Below are 15772 nucleotides of genomic sequence, written 5' to 3' on the forward strand. Positions count from 1 at the left end.
TTACTTATCACAGCTGTAATACTTTGTATAATAGTTTCAAGGGCTACAACTAAGAGACATAATGGAAACCATACAGAGGTTTCTACCATGGTCTGTCATAGATCTCTTTTTTTTCCCCCTGAAACATAAGTGGTAAACTACATGTAAAATAAGCATCTTTCAAAACCAAAAGTAAGCATTCAGGAGAGAAGCTTGTATTTCAAGTAGAAACTATGAGCTAGGCCAGTGGATAGAGTAAGATTTCTCTCCCTAGTACAGTTAAGAAATTAAGTTATTTTAGTAAGGCCTCTGAAAAAGAGTAAAGGGTTTGAGCTAGTAGCTTGTTAAACGTAATCATAACACTTTTGAATTACTTTGGTATTTTTAATACAAAAGTACACCAACAAATCGGCTTCAAATTTATTTTCTGTTACAGGCTCATTTTATAATCCAACTATTTCATTTATAGGGCAGCTTTTTCCACTATATTGGTCACTGTTCCTTGATAACTTTCGAATCCGTTCAAGGAGAGGTGGAATTGCCATGCATTCCTGCAACTTTTACGAAGCATTGGTACCTGGAGAGAAAGCCCCGAATCCAGTGAGCAAGAACTCAAATATGATGAACCCTACTCCATCCTAACAGTATACATACACTCCAGACTGGTCCAAACCGGATTTTGACAAGCCCAGCAGATGTCCGAGAAAACACAGGAAGAAACAGGCCACTACGGTAGAGGAAAGAGGTACAAAGCACACAAATCCATCTAAAGCTTTGATTTGCTACTTGGAGGACAGCTTTCATTTTAATTGGTAATTTAAACTTACGTAATGTGCATTTTTCTAGCCATTTTGTGGGTATAAAAGTTATTTCAGATGACAGTATAATACCGACCTAAAGTGTTAATATATCTTTAATAGTATTGGGTTTAGCAGATAAGCCTCAGGATGATTTTTATACTGTTTGTCAGAGTAGACTACAGTCTCCGAGTAAAGCTTTTTTGATGATAAAGAATGGGCTTTTACAAGACTTATCCCACTACATACAACGTTTTTAAAGAACAAAACACTTACATTTGAGATCACATTCAAAACACTGTTTCTTAAAATGTGATATTTTAAAGACACTAACCATTTATTCAATGTGAATGCAAAGCATAAAGTTGTGAAGTTCCAAATACACATCCAGTCCGCCACTTCTGGTTTTGTGCAAATTGATTTACTGAATTTCAAATCTAGCATAGTGTCAATAACATCCAACCTCCAAAGTTACAGAATTGATGTTTTTCACATCTACTTGAAATTAAACTTCCCAGTTTTGCTAAATTTATTTTTGATTTAAAACAAAAAAAACCCCTGTAAACAATTACTATATCAGCAGTTAGCAACGAAAATGGGTGACAACTGTCAGTCTTCAAATATAACTTAAGTTATGACCTTTTGAACCATCAACTTTTAGTCAAATATGTAAATAAATACAAGAACTAACACAAAGAAAAGCTACCAATATAAGAAAATACATTATATGCTGTAATTTGGAATAAAATATCATACAATGTTGGCTGCATCATTTAGAATATGTATTTGACTGCTTAGAACAGTTTGGTGCTAAACAGTTAAACGTTTCCTTTGTGTAGAGGACTACACTTTTACTCACTGTTAGAAACATGTTTTGTGATTAATTTTATACGAGCATATTAAAATCCTAAATGTGAAAATGACTCAAGTCATTTAGTGAAAAGAAGATACCATAGGCACCATAATATATATAACTTCTTTTCTTTTTAAAAAAAATCTGGTGATGAACCAGCAGTAACAAAATAGGATGAAAATTAAAAGGCACATTCAGGCAAAAAAAAATAATCAACACAGTTTGCATGACGCTAAATTTAGAAAAAATAATTTATCGATTGGATCGGGAACAAAGATTCTGGCAGATTCTAACCTTTCAGAGAGAAAGTAATTTTTGTAAAAGGTGTGCAATTCAAATTGTATTTTTAACATTGAATTTTGTTTTAAGGTCAGTATAAGGCTTATAACCAAGTGCATGTTAAGAGGACTGACTACTCAAAACCTCTTGTTTTCTGAGTGCATAGAAACACAATGAGCAATGAAGATATTCCTTGCAAGAAGATGTATTCTTGTGTATGTGCAAGTCTTAATCAAGTACTTGAGCGTCTTTCAGGTCTCGGAACGCATTTCATAATCGCAGCTCTCCACAGGGCAGGGGCAAGTAAAAGGCTTAGAGTAGTCACACTCAGAATAAGAAGATAGACCTGAAAATTGGAAATAAAAGCCATTACTTCTCTTAGTTACATGGTGAACTAAGAAGTCAATAGAAGTTTGAGGACATCAGACTCTTCCGGACAATATTTTCAGGATACTCCACCTGTCATCCTAACCAACTATGCATATTGCTACAAAAGCAACAAATGCACATGCAAATGATCTAATTATCTATTTACCTGGTTTGAAGATACAAGTACAAAACCAACATTATGTGCTTATAGAAAAAACATTATTTACGCATATAGTTAAGAGGTCAGTTCTGAAAGCTCAATGTTTGCTAAAACGTCAAAGGCCAAATACCACTTTATTTAAAATACTCCAAAAAACAACACCCAAAACTATTCTGATTTAATGATATAATGGCAAAGTTCACTACTGTTTTATAAGCTAAAAAAAGCAAACAAAAATCCCTTTAAGTCATTTTGCACATCGTCTGAAAAAAGATTTAACTACATAGTCTGAATAAGTCTTATAAAATGGCAGTGGGAAGTAGTTTTCATTGAAGTCTCAGACAGAATGACTTTTGGAAATTTCAGAGCTGTATAAACCTATACAGTAATCACATGAGAACTGTGACAGAAAAAATGAATGCCTAAAGGCCTCCAAGCGCAGTGGGTGGGCCCGTAAACTGGTTCTGTGATGATGTATGGATATCTTGAAACTCTATATAAACATACAATATTTATATCTCCTAATTATATGCAGGAGTGAACTTGAAAATGAATCACCTTTACCTATACAAGTGAACAGCATTGTGTAAGTTTTTCACATGTGCTTTATTTGGACTCTGTTTCAGCGTTATACAGCCCACAGCTCACAAAATGAAAAGCTTGGAGCACCAGCAGAGTATTTTTGTCAGCAGAGATACAGAGGAGAAAGCAGCTAGCACTAGAAAGTGAGGTCAAATGTTGTATCTCTATAGTCATAATTTACTTTATTTCACAAACAGACTTCATCTTGAAAGAATAATGTTCTCACAGCTTGACTATAAAACTAACTTTAAGATTTCTTTCCTAGGTAATTTTTTTCTATGACTACTGAAAAAGCTGGTTGTTTCTTTTGCAGAGGATTTAAAATGAACAAGCTTTGCAGGTAAAGATTACAAGTTTGTTTGCTCGTTTAAATATCAAGGCAATTTCTACTTCATTCCACCATATCTGCTCTCTGGTTCTTATTTACTGATACTTCCTTAGTCAAATCCTACACTGTCAGTTACCTCTTTCTATAGCTGTATCAGGATTTTAAAGGCAAAGGCTTCTCAGTCTTAGTGACTTGGGTGCTAACTGCTCAGTTAATAAAGAAGTTGTGAGTGAGAGCAGTTAAAGCAAAACATTTATAATTAATCTATTTAAAAGTAAAGCCTGATATTTAAAATATTAAAGTACAATACGAAACAAGTGAAAAATGGAACTAAGAACCCTGTCAGGACATACGTGTCTCCATTTGTATGGGTTGATTTTACTTGTTAGCAGTTGAGAGATGTCACAAAATTGGAGTGTATTGGTATTTCAAATTCACTGTATTAAAAAATCCCAGTTAAGTTATTCAGGTGCAAAAAATGAAGTTAATAACTCTAGAACAGCTTACCTCTCGAGATATGATCCCTGCTCTGCGTGCTCTACTTCCCAGAACAAAGGAGAATTCACTGACTTGTGCCAGTCCTGCTGAGACAATCCACTTGATATACTGGCTGGTCTTTGGAAGAATCAGAGAAAGCACAAGCACTGCCAAGACAAACTTCAAAAATGTGGGTTTTTTTTGTGGGGAAGGTTGTTGTGAGTTTGGTTTGGGTTTGTTTTTTAATAAAAGACGCGCAATAGATAAAATAGTACAATATTTGTAAGATACATAGCATCAAATACAATAATTCTGGACATGAAATAAACTAGTGGACTTCCAAATATGTCTTCTGTATTAACATCAAAAAAGAAAAGCGTGCACTGCCCAGTGAAAAGTATTATCTTGTTTACTATAATAAAACCATTTGATAACTTTGTCACAAATTGCAAGCTAAGTAGAAGTTTCTCCATTTGCAATGTACTTTTAACATATAATAAAATATTTTTTAAATATCTTAAGAATATTGTATCAAACTGTATTCTAATCAGTAAGATTCCTCCAAATACAGATTTACAGGAAAGATTTAATAGTCTGTTATAACAGATGTTCAGTTCTTGCACAGAATTTTCATTAGGGCATGCAGCACTAAGATTATTTAGACTATTAAAACACAAAAAAAAAGAGAAAAAAGAAAATACCTTCATTATGACCACAGACAACGTAAGGAATAGTAAGACCGTGAGTTCATATATTACAAATGTGGGGAACACGTGAAGTCCTAGGAGGAAAGAAAATATTTTGAAGTCTAAGTGCAATATCTTATTATGATAATTTTTTGAGTTGCAAGACTATATTCTCAAAACCAAACAAACAAACAGCCCTAACATACCTACCAACACTACCTACTTGATCACTAAAGCAGTTCCTGCGTAATCCAACCATTTTTCCTTTGGAGAGGTTTAGCACAAACAATATTCCCAATTGAGTTAAATTGTATACAACCAATGCATGAGCAGTTTCATTTCTAAAGTTTTCTCTTCACACCAGTCAACAATCTAGAATCTGAACTGAAACACCTCTACTGCAAGCTATAAAAATACTGCAAGAAAACAATTCCATTATTCCACACAGTGATTGTAACATACACTTTGCTAGTCATTTCATGTTTTTGTATGACACAGTAATGGATTATCACTGTGGGAGGAACATGATATTCAGTATTTGCATAGACTACAGCTACAACAGAAAACCTAACTGTTTGGATCCCATGACCCTCACATGCAAACTCTGAAAAGCAACCTGAACTGGAAAAGTCACAGACTGGAATCAAGTAAAGTCATAAACCCATGAGCATGGTCTAACAACTAAGGAATTATATAAAACCTCACTGCTATGATCCCCCCGCCCAGGGGCTCGGGGGGGGGGGGGGGGGGGGGGGGGGGGGGGGGGGGGGGGGGGGGTGTCAGTCTGCCTTTCTTTTTTTTTTTTTTTTTCAAATTTTGGGTCATTTTTATTCAGTAGTTACATGAAGCAAGATAACAAGAACCATAAAGAGCACAGAAATTTCAAACAAAAATCCTGCTAATATTAAATATAAGAAAAAAAAGTATTTGTTGGGTAAGTCTGGGAGTCACTGAGGAAGAACCTTACTCACAGCTGACCAAGTCAATTTTTTCCTCCTAGGGTATGAGGAACTCATGCAGGCAAACACAACTGTGTATCCTGAAGCTCATTCCTTTTTCATAAAAGCTCTTAAAAAGAGGAACCAAAATAATGGCGGTGTTCCTGATAAATCCATAATAGTTGGCAGTTCTCCAACCTAATTATTTCTGGTGAAGGACAAGAGTTTAACTTTCTAAAGCATGAGGCATGTAAATCGATGCTGTAACTTATTTTAACACAAGACAAGTTTTCATTAATTTTCCTTGTCCCATAGCACTGCAGAGCCCGAACAACTATGGAGAACTAAGAGTCGTCTTCTCTTCCTGAGAGAGAAGTTCATTACAATAACTTTGTGATGTTTTGTCCATACACACACTCCATTGTGGATGGAAATGTACTCAAGTACATCAGAGATTTTTATACAAGTACTACCCAGGCAGCATGCACACACTCTGTTTTATTTCTTAATTTCCTTCCAAGTACTGAAGTGCAAATGGAAGAGACTATCAGAAAAAGGGCAGAGATGGCAGAACAAGAGAGACAAACACCACACCAAAAGAAGAAATCCAAATGTGTGCACACATGCACATGGAGGGGCAAGTAGATTCTCTCTTTTTACTATTTACCATATGTGCATTGCTCATTCACCTTCAGGCTGGTCTCAGAAACATACATGAAAAGCAACTAGAGAGATATAGCCTGCAACAACATCATGTCTGACAAGAGGACGAACTCTGCCACATCTGGAATTGAGGCTGTAAATACAGCCTAGTGCTCTCATCACTACCGGTGGAGCTACCTTTTCCATTCGGGAGCAGACAAGCAGTCTGAAGTTCATTTGGACGTCATCCTGACGTTAAGATTATTACCATATTCAAAAGAGCTGAGGCATAAACTACCACAGATTTCTATCCTAATCGCATGGAGATAATTGTCTTAAGGTGAAGCAAGCCCAAACCTGTTACGTACAGTACTCTCTGCAAACAATTAAACATCCCAGCACACAGACACGTTTTGAGGCAAGTAAATCCCACTGTAGTGGATTTCATGGCTGTTACAGACCGTTGCCCCAGCCCTAGCTGAAAACTTGGGATAAGGCCACAGTTACACCAGACTGCTATACAAGCACAGGAAGCCTTCCTGACAACACGAACGCCATCAGAGAGGTCAACTTCACAGACAGAAGGTGCATGAATATGGCATTTACTGAAATGGTTTTAATCAGATTTTGTGATTGAGCTCAGGAGTCACTACGGACTTGTTCTCTAAACTTGAAGAAACACTTCAAATAATTTCAGAACTTCAGTACCATCATCAGGTAGCACATGGCATGTTGGCCTGTCACCAACAGCTAGGGTATCACTTAGGTACATTTTCACAGAGCTGAGCGTAAGCCACTGAACTTCAATTCTAAGCGGTGTTCTGGAACAACTGGAATGGAGGCCTTGAGGTGAAGATGACCTTGCATCAGTGTAAAGCCAAAAAGGACAGTTCACTCGTCTAAGCTGGTATGTGTTCTTCTGTGGACAATTACAGGCGAGATTTTGCGCATTCTTTTCATAAGTACTTTTTTCTTAACAAGCAAACTCCCTCTCTCCCAGATTAGACAGAATCCACCAATCTACTGGATGGCTGCTAAACAACATGTGAAGATCCAGACGTAGTCATGCCCACATCCTGGCAGATGCAGCATCAAGAAAAGGTATCCTGGAGATCACTGACGGCAAACAAGACTACAGAAACCAGAACTCCATTGGTCAAATTTGAGCCAGTAGAATGCATTCTGACACATCCTCGACAGGACATTGCTTAGAAAAATCACATCAGTGATGCATTGGGATGCTGTATCTACTAAGAGTCTTAATGAACCTAAGATCATAGCTAGCAAATGCAATAAATGCTGCAGCCCTGGCTACATCAATAAGCAGCAGATGGGAAAACCAACATTCATCTCCATCTTTCTGCAAAGGGGAAAGTCCTCTTGATTCTAATATCAGTTCCGAGAGCTTGAAACCTCCAAGTTTCATTGTGTTCCATGCCGGACAACAAAGTAGGAGAGCTGGATGGATAAGGAGAAGGCAATGTATGTCACCTAATGAAGTCCAATTGAGATCTTCCTTTGATTTGTCTCAAATTCAACAGAAATGTTAAAAGGCTAGTCAGAGAAACATTGTATGCATGTTTGTTCTGGACACTGATAGTGTTGACAGTGTTGGCATCACGCGCCTTCTGCAAAAAAGGACTGCACTGTTAAAGGGTTTTCAGCATCTCACATTCAAGGTCCAATGTTTACCACAAGATTTAGCCAAAAAGAAAACATAGAGCCTGGCAAGTGATTACATCTGTACAGCACATTGAGGACACACAACTTAGTGGAAGTATCTGCCTCCTCACCAGTGGCAGACAGGGTCCTGATACCCGAGTTTAAACTCCACATGCCTTGCAGACTGACAAAAAATGGGATTTTGGAGTCTTTTAAAAAAGTCAAACGGTCTATGCAAAGATGCCTTCCATCTTTCTAAAAAGCAAACAAAACAAAATCAAATGATGCAGAGGTAGAAAGGGAGGGATCTGAGTACTAGGTACCAAAACATAAATGAGAAAGAAAATGCTCACAATGTGGCTCTAAGAGATTGGTCCAGATGTGCTCTCAAAAATATTAATGAGGACAGAGACTAACAGGAACTTTCTAACCTCAGCAGATAGCATAAAGAGAGCCAGAAATCTTGAAGAACGCGGACAGGCCTAAACGAATGTACAGATGGAGAGTAACTCGAAGTACAGCTGTTAATGCCTAACTGCAAAGGTGTATTATTCCCACAAATGCATCCATGTGTGAATTTGAAAGCACTAGCATTACACAGGTCAAGCTAAGGGCAGGACCACTGTTACAGATATTACACAAACAAGCACTGTTCGGCTCAACTTTCAGGCACCAGAAGGATTTCTGTAGTGAGAACAGAAAAGCAGGCATTTAAACCAAGCAAAATAGGAACTAACTTTCCCAAATGACATATTTACAGGCATTTTTCAATTAAGTCAAATTTTTCTATTTATTCCTTTATTCTAAAAGGAACAGAAATTATATCGCTGCAATGGTGTACCATCCCACCTCAGGATCTCAAGTGTTTCTGCTCTCCATAGTAGGGTGATTGCTGCCTATGGCAACAAGCCTTCTCTCTTTAGGCAAGACGGGGAGAATCTTTCCCTGTTGCCTTTACATAATTTCACATAGTAAATCTCTATATACTTATAGATACATATCATTTGCCTGTGTACATATATGAGAGCAAGCAAGAAGACTTTTCTTACTACTTATTTTTAAAAAGTTTAAGGAATACTTTTCATCCTACTCAGGTTTTCTTTGCAACATCACATCACTCCTTTGTAAAACCTACCTCCTTAGCACTCCACAGAACTTCCTGTTAACCACAAAATTTGAAAGTAATTGAAAATAAAGGGGGAAGGGTGGGATAATGTTTATTTGGGTGTGGGAGGGTTTTTCTGAGGGGAGGGGTGTTGGAGTTTTGGGGTTTTTTTTTTGTGTGTGTGTGTTTTGTTTTGTTTTTTTTACAAGCAAGCATTGTCACATTTTGTCGGACGCCTATAACAGCTAATTTTTCTAATTTTTAGCTAACTTTTTTCTGAGGCAGGAATAACACACATTTTCTGGAAAACCATACAAACTTGTTAGGCAATTTTCTTTTCCCTCTTGCAATTATAACAGTAACGACAGTTAAAAAGATATCTTTTTTTTTTTTTTTAAATTCTGTAACAGAACAACTAAAATAATTTCCTTACAGTATAACGTAGGCTATATGGAGTGCTGCCAGCATGCGAACTAAGGTCTTGCTATTTTCTTGCACTGTATCCAAGTCTTCTGTCTTCTCTTATTTTACGCAGTCACAAGAGGGTAGGACAGCATATTGTTCAGTCCCTTGCAAAATTAACTTTGGGCTTATAATTACTTGTTATGCTTTGCAACCATGATAACACTATCCACTCCATCACCATCTTTACTAAAACACTAAACAACTTACCTGTGAGGATTTAGCAATTACTCATCCAACCTTGTCAGTTATAAAGGCCCAAGAGTTTTACCTTAGCTCACCGCTTTCCTCTCTTATTAAAAATAAGTTATTCAAATAAACATCTCTATTACTAGCAATCTGACTGATCAGCACAAGTTATTATCACGGGCTGGGTAAAACAAAAATCAAGACTGGCAAGCATAACTATTTCCTTTTTATTTTGACAACCACCAGAAACAGTTTTAGTTTCTGTTATGAAACAATGGGTATCCAACAGGTACATAAGGAAAGACATTAAAATTATATGCAGATGATGGAACTTCACTATTATCTGAATAAATATATGGAGATAAAATAACAACAGAAAACTTAAAGTAAAACCAGAAGAAAAACCAAGAGTGGTCTTGGGGGAAAGAAAAAATCCAAACCCTAAGAATTTCTGAGTAAGCATGGGTTGAAGGAGGTGGGATTTGTGCAAAGGGCCACATTTAAACCCTCCATTTTAGACCTTGCAGTGCCGTCAAAATAGGACACACATCTGTACAATCCACAGGGAGAGGCAAGTGCTTTCACAGAGCCTGTCTCCTCACTCGCTGTCCCTAAGCATTTCAGTAACGTGTTTCAGCTTCCTTTAGAGAAAGCGTATTGGGACATGCACAGGCAGCCAGAGAATGTAGCAGTTCAAAATGAAGCTACTGAGTGACTGTAAATATTTTGAGTTAACTTGTTCTCTCAAGCACAATGAGTTACTCTCCTGGTCTTAGGCATTAATCCTGAATTTCAGATGGTATTCAGGTAGTCTCTGAGATACATCTTGTTCAATTAGAACACACAGAACACATTTTTCTAGCTAAAGAAACAAGATGCAATTAAAAAAAAAAAAAAGATATTTCCATTATCATATCCTACTTCTAGAGAAAACCAAGCCACAAGAACCTGAAATCTACAATACCAACTGACTCAAAATAGTACTACAATTTTAGTATAAATTATAAATATATCCACTGTTAAGACAGAAGAACGTTTTAAAAAAAAACAAAGCAAAACACCCAAACAGAAACCTTTTACCCTAAAAATTTTTAGTTACATGTTTTAAATAGCTTGAATTCAGAAATAACAATGAAAAACTGTCATTAAAACAAGAATTGGGAGTACAACGTGGAAATTGGTTATGAAAATGAATGCTACATTTAAAAATATTAGCAAAGGTAAACCAATCTTGTGGTCAGTTAACAGTTTAGTATTTTATTTTAACAAAATAAAAATCTATCTCCTCCTCCCAATTTGTAGACAGCATTTTTTTTCTCCTCCTCTACATGTGTAGCTTAACACTACTTTTAAAGTAAGTTTTCTTAGAAGTTACCTATGGATGCAAAGAAAATGATGGCAAGAAAGTCACGTATTGGTTCAATACAGGACATAATCTCCTCAGTAACCATGTGACCCTGAGAAGAAATCAGAGCTCCGGCTAAGAAGCATCCCAGCTCCATTGAAACATCCAACAGCTCTGTGATCTGTGAAGAAATAACAGGAAAAAAAAAAAAAAAAATCTATTGCTGTTCTCTAGCCCTGAGGGAAATTATATACCATTTCACAGTGAAATTATAAAACTGTACATTATATTGAATGCAGTAAATTACTACGTCTTCATTCCAGTTCGACAACAAATAGAATTGAGCGCATTTATTTCAGTGTTCTGCAGTATTGTATTTATAAAAAAAAAAAAATCACTAAACCAGTTTCCCCTCCATGTTACTTCCTTTCCCACAAAAACAAAAACAAATTTCTTAATCTACATTGTAATGCTTTGTGTCACTCTTAAGGATAGCATCTGATTTCACAAAACCGAGAAAGACTATACCAGCTTCAGTTAGGATTGCATAATATATTGAGGCTGTGAAATAAAGCAGTAAGAACAGCGTGTTTTCCAGCTGTCAAACAAGTAAAAAAAAAAAAATCAAAGCTTATAATTTAGGAGAAAAGTCTCAGTTTAGCAGAAGTCCCAGGCATAAACTACATTTTATTATTGTAAATTGGACTTAAGTGTGCCTGTGTGCTTTACTGAATAGGGATAAACTTAGGCACGTGGAGTAAACTGCTGAAATGCAGCACGGTATCTGTCTGAAAGAATTCAGACTGCTCTTCATTCTTTTTTATTATTTGAATACTGTACTAGAAGGAAGAGATGAAACACATGTAAAAAGGCTGAACTAAAAATGAAGAAACTGCTTAAGGTAATACTTGGAACATTAAAAAAAAACCAAGCAGTGCTTTTAGTCAGTATAAAGTATGTTTTAAAATAATTACTTTAAAATCATGCTGCTGCAGACAGTCATCTTATTGAGAAAGGGCAAAGCTATTAATACTAATAGAACATTTAAAACTGAAGACTTATTTCCATACTAATTTAGACTGAGCAACAATACACCATAGTACATTTATGGACAACATTTATCATATCTTCAACTGTGTCACACTATAAGGCATGAAGCTAAAACTCAAGTGACTTGGGAATTAATGGAGGGGAGCAAAAGACACAATAAACAAGTCTCCAAGCTATGCATAAAATGCCACCTAAAAATAAACTTCAGACTTTTGTGTATTGAAGTATTAACGTCTGAATGCTCCTTACATAACTCGATTTGTGCTAACAGTCTGTAATTTATTGCAAGATATTTAAGAAAACAAATTGCTTCTGTCAACTAATGCAAATAGTTGCTCATCAAGCAAAACCAACCAAACAACATTATAATGCTACTCTCATTTTAAAACAAAAGGAATTTCAGTGCTTTTCACAATTTGAAATTGTAAGAGAGAAGAAGGAAATATATAAAAAAGGCTTTAAAATTACCAAAAGATGAATAAGATACAGGAAGCAGTTACGAATAGAAAACATTTACGTTGTTCTCAATTACGCATTAGTTGTGTATGATTAAGATCTAATCCAGCCTCTTCAAATAAAGTTGGAATTATATTTACTATTCTGCTATAATCCTCCCACATTTAAGTGTTATCAGCTATAACAGCGCTCCAGATCAAAACTTTCATAGCTAATATTTTGAGTATTCACACGTACATGGTTAGGTTACTGTGCAAGAAGGGATTTATCATCTCTTGTATCAGAATTGCACGATAGTGTGCTGTTATGAGAATCACAATTCAAGCAAGAAGCAATTTGAGTGTGAAAGAAACATGCTTGTTCAGAAACCATCAGACGTCACTGCAGCAAACTGTATGTCTGTCTGCATTTGCTCCCACAGCATAAAAAATGAATTCCATTCCTTAACTCTACAGCAAGCTAACTATGAGCTCAAGGGCTTGGTAGATAAAAAGGCAAATTTTGCGATTTCCTGTCTAATGTTTAAGTACTACACAACTTCAAGTCTACAGGTCGCTCTACTCTACACACAGAAAAGTATGAAGTGGATGAGAGGGCAAAAAAGAACCAAAAATTACATTACTTTCTTAACCCCATTCCCCCTCCTCGTTCTTCAGATTTATATCTAGATTTATAGAGAGACTCCTTTTACTATTCCCATCCTGGTCTCTGGTTGTCTAGTAATATTGCCAATAAGTGGATACATTTCCTCAATTAAATCTGCAGCATCAGAGTTTATTATATATAACGTGTATGTGCACACACACACTGGAGAGGGTTTGTTTTACTGGCAGGAAGGCATTCTCAGTAAAATTTCTTACATAAGCAAAACTTGTAAAGTATTTTGTATTCAGTTTTCCCTCTCTGCTTGCATGATTTGCTCCTACCTTGCAGAAAGCTTTTTCAGTCAAAACTAAACGAAAAGTTTTGTCAATTTACATGTTTTCCCCAGTGCAATTTACTTTTTAGTTGTTTTCAAAGGTCCCATTTTACTCTAATTCAGAGAGGATTGCTTTGCTTTCACTATAATATTGGATTTTTATGATCAAATGTTCTACCATAGCAATAAATAAAATAAATAAATATTACTGCTATAACATGTCCCAGTTGAATTTCAACCATTTGTTCAGTAATTGTTTTGCTATATTCTCGAATAATGTGTATCTTATTGCTGTTCTTTCATCATCATAGAAGCTTAATGAATAAGGTAAGCCAGTAAAATTAAAGAATTCCCTGATGGAAATAAATGTATTAGAATTTCAGGCTTTAATAACTTAAATCTGCCCAGGAGTAAAGAGGCGAATTCTAAGCTTGCATGTTAAGGCAGTAAAGCATTAATGGAAATGAAAACAATTTTTAGTGACCCTTTTAAAAACTCCATCTTGACTGTATTTTATTAAATAATTAACTAGAATATTTGAGATTCCTCCTTAATCTTCTTCCTCCTTAATTGACAGAAAAGAGTTTATAAGCAGGTTATGAGCCATTGAGAAGTACTCCAGTCAAATAAGGAATGACATACCTAATACACAGGAAAAAGCATGTACATTTTAATATTTAAAGTACTGCAATAACAGCTAGGTTTTCTTTTCATCTTTTTGGTATATCAGGCAAGCTGGCAATTTCCCTTTGTTTGCTGCCATCATCCCGGGTCAATCACAATGAAGTCAAACTGGAAGCCGCTTTTCTCCCCCACCCCCTGTGTGTATGCACAGTCCTATAAACATCTAACTGTCATCCTTCTTGTCAAGTCAGGTTTTCTTTTTCTCCAACTGCTTAATAACATTCAGCAACTTAGTTTTAAAACATAACAGAAATGACCACTGCTGTCCTGCAGATATCTAATATACCAATTCATTATCAAGATAGCATTTAAAACAATTTTCCTTGTAATGTTTCTGTACATACAGACCACAAAAAAGCAACACTACACCAGTGAACACTGGCTGACTTACAACATGTTCTTCAGCTCACTGTGGTATATATCTTGACTGAGAAGTAACAGATTGGCCATCGATCCTAAACAGGTCATATTTAAAACCATAAGCTAGATTTGCTCTCTGTTGCAATTTAGGAGAACAGTTTCCCAATTAAAAAAAAAAAAAAAAAAGGCACTGTCTGTGTAAGTCAAAGCTTGAAAAGGAGTTGCTGAAAGAGCAATAGCGATCACTGAACCTTTGTTACGGATGACAAGGTCCATGATTGAAAGATGCACAACTGTGTCTCAAAGTCAGCTAGACGTTTATGGGATTGGCACTTGACACAATCCCTGCCCCGATGCGCCTAACTAGTTGAGGGAAAAAAAGGGAGGGAGAATTTCAGTTACTTCTGAGAATATCTGGGAACAGAAAGAGGTATCTTAAACTCTGACTCTTGGTAAAATATCTCATATTTGTGATTTGTTGCATCTCTTTTACTCCAAGTTAAGTTTATTAAGAAGAGATGTATTTAAGCTCCTGTTTCAGATTTAATGAATTGCACTGTTATGAGTTCAGAAATGTTCCGAAGTCACTTCCATACAGAAAGTTCCTCAACTGACAGAGTAATCCTTACATCAAAATTGCTTACTCATACTGTTCCTGCAATTTAGGAACTTCTTCTGTCCTATCCTCCCTCGTTTTCCCCATATAGAATTTGCCCTTATTGGTAGGGCAATTCTGACTAAACAAGCAATTCTTGTTTAGTCAGTCATCTGAGATTCTCAAACACAGGAAACAAGTAAAAGAAGTTAAATTTATAAATAATGTACATTATATGTGCTAGTGCTACAGATGAACCCAAATACAGGATAAACTTAGGTGGACCCCAGAAATCCAGTCAACACTGAAGCACATAATGAGTAACAGTATGCATGAAGCAGGAATACTGTGTCATTCCTACCCTCTTTGTCATGTATTGGAAAGGATGTGGCCTGCAGAGTAACTCACATGCTAAATAGAGAGTTAAAATATTTTGTTTAAAAAGTCTCTTGAGTTTTCTAAATGGAGCTGCAGTGTCATCTTAGGTTGAGGCCACTAAAATATGCACTCTCTTATTCCTCCCTCTGCACATTCAAATGCTTTCTTAGAATTACGCCAATATGGAAAATTCTATGTTTGCGGATAATCATACAAACTCTGTCAATATTTAGGCTTGGTTTTCAAGAGAGAGATCTTTGCAGGAACCATGACAGTTTAATTGTTTTCCTGCCTGGCACCCAAAACCTTAATCTATCCTTTCCAAACGCATGCAACGTTTTTTCAAACTAAGATTGCCACCCCCCATCCTATGTTTTTATTCCTGACGTGGTAGGGCATCTATACCAATTAAGATTTGTTTTCCAGAGGATACGTTTCTTGAACTGTTCAACTGGACAACCAAATACTGCTTTCTTT

The 15772-nt window shown here is 36.1% G+C and overlaps 1 protein-coding gene across 1 annotated transcript in view; it reads right to left on the reverse strand.

The window, feature by feature from the left end:
- Nucleotides 1-327: 327 nt before the first annotated feature.
- Nucleotides 328-15772, reverse strand: part of SLC9D1 (solute carrier family 9 member D1) — a 34620-nt gene continuing 19175 nt past the window's right edge. Inside the window, exons 9-12 of the mRNA XM_009987299.2 lie at nucleotides 10884-11034; nucleotides 4526-4605; nucleotides 3855-4004; nucleotides 328-2254 (exon numbers count right to left, since the gene is read on the reverse strand). Coding sequence (XP_009985601.1) covers nucleotides 2141-2254; nucleotides 3855-4004; nucleotides 4526-4605; nucleotides 10884-11034 — 495 coding nt within the window. The 3' untranslated portion in view covers nucleotides 328-2140. The remainder of the gene's footprint in view (nucleotides 2255-3854; nucleotides 4005-4525; nucleotides 4606-10883; nucleotides 11035-15772) is intronic.

This window comes from Tauraco erythrolophus, chromosome 1, assembly GCF_009769465.1.
Source record: "Tauraco erythrolophus isolate bTauEry1 chromosome 1, bTauEry1.pri, whole genome shotgun sequence".
In the NCBI taxonomy this organism is placed as follows: domain Eukaryota; kingdom Metazoa; phylum Chordata; class Aves; order Musophagiformes; family Musophagidae; genus Tauraco; species Tauraco erythrolophus.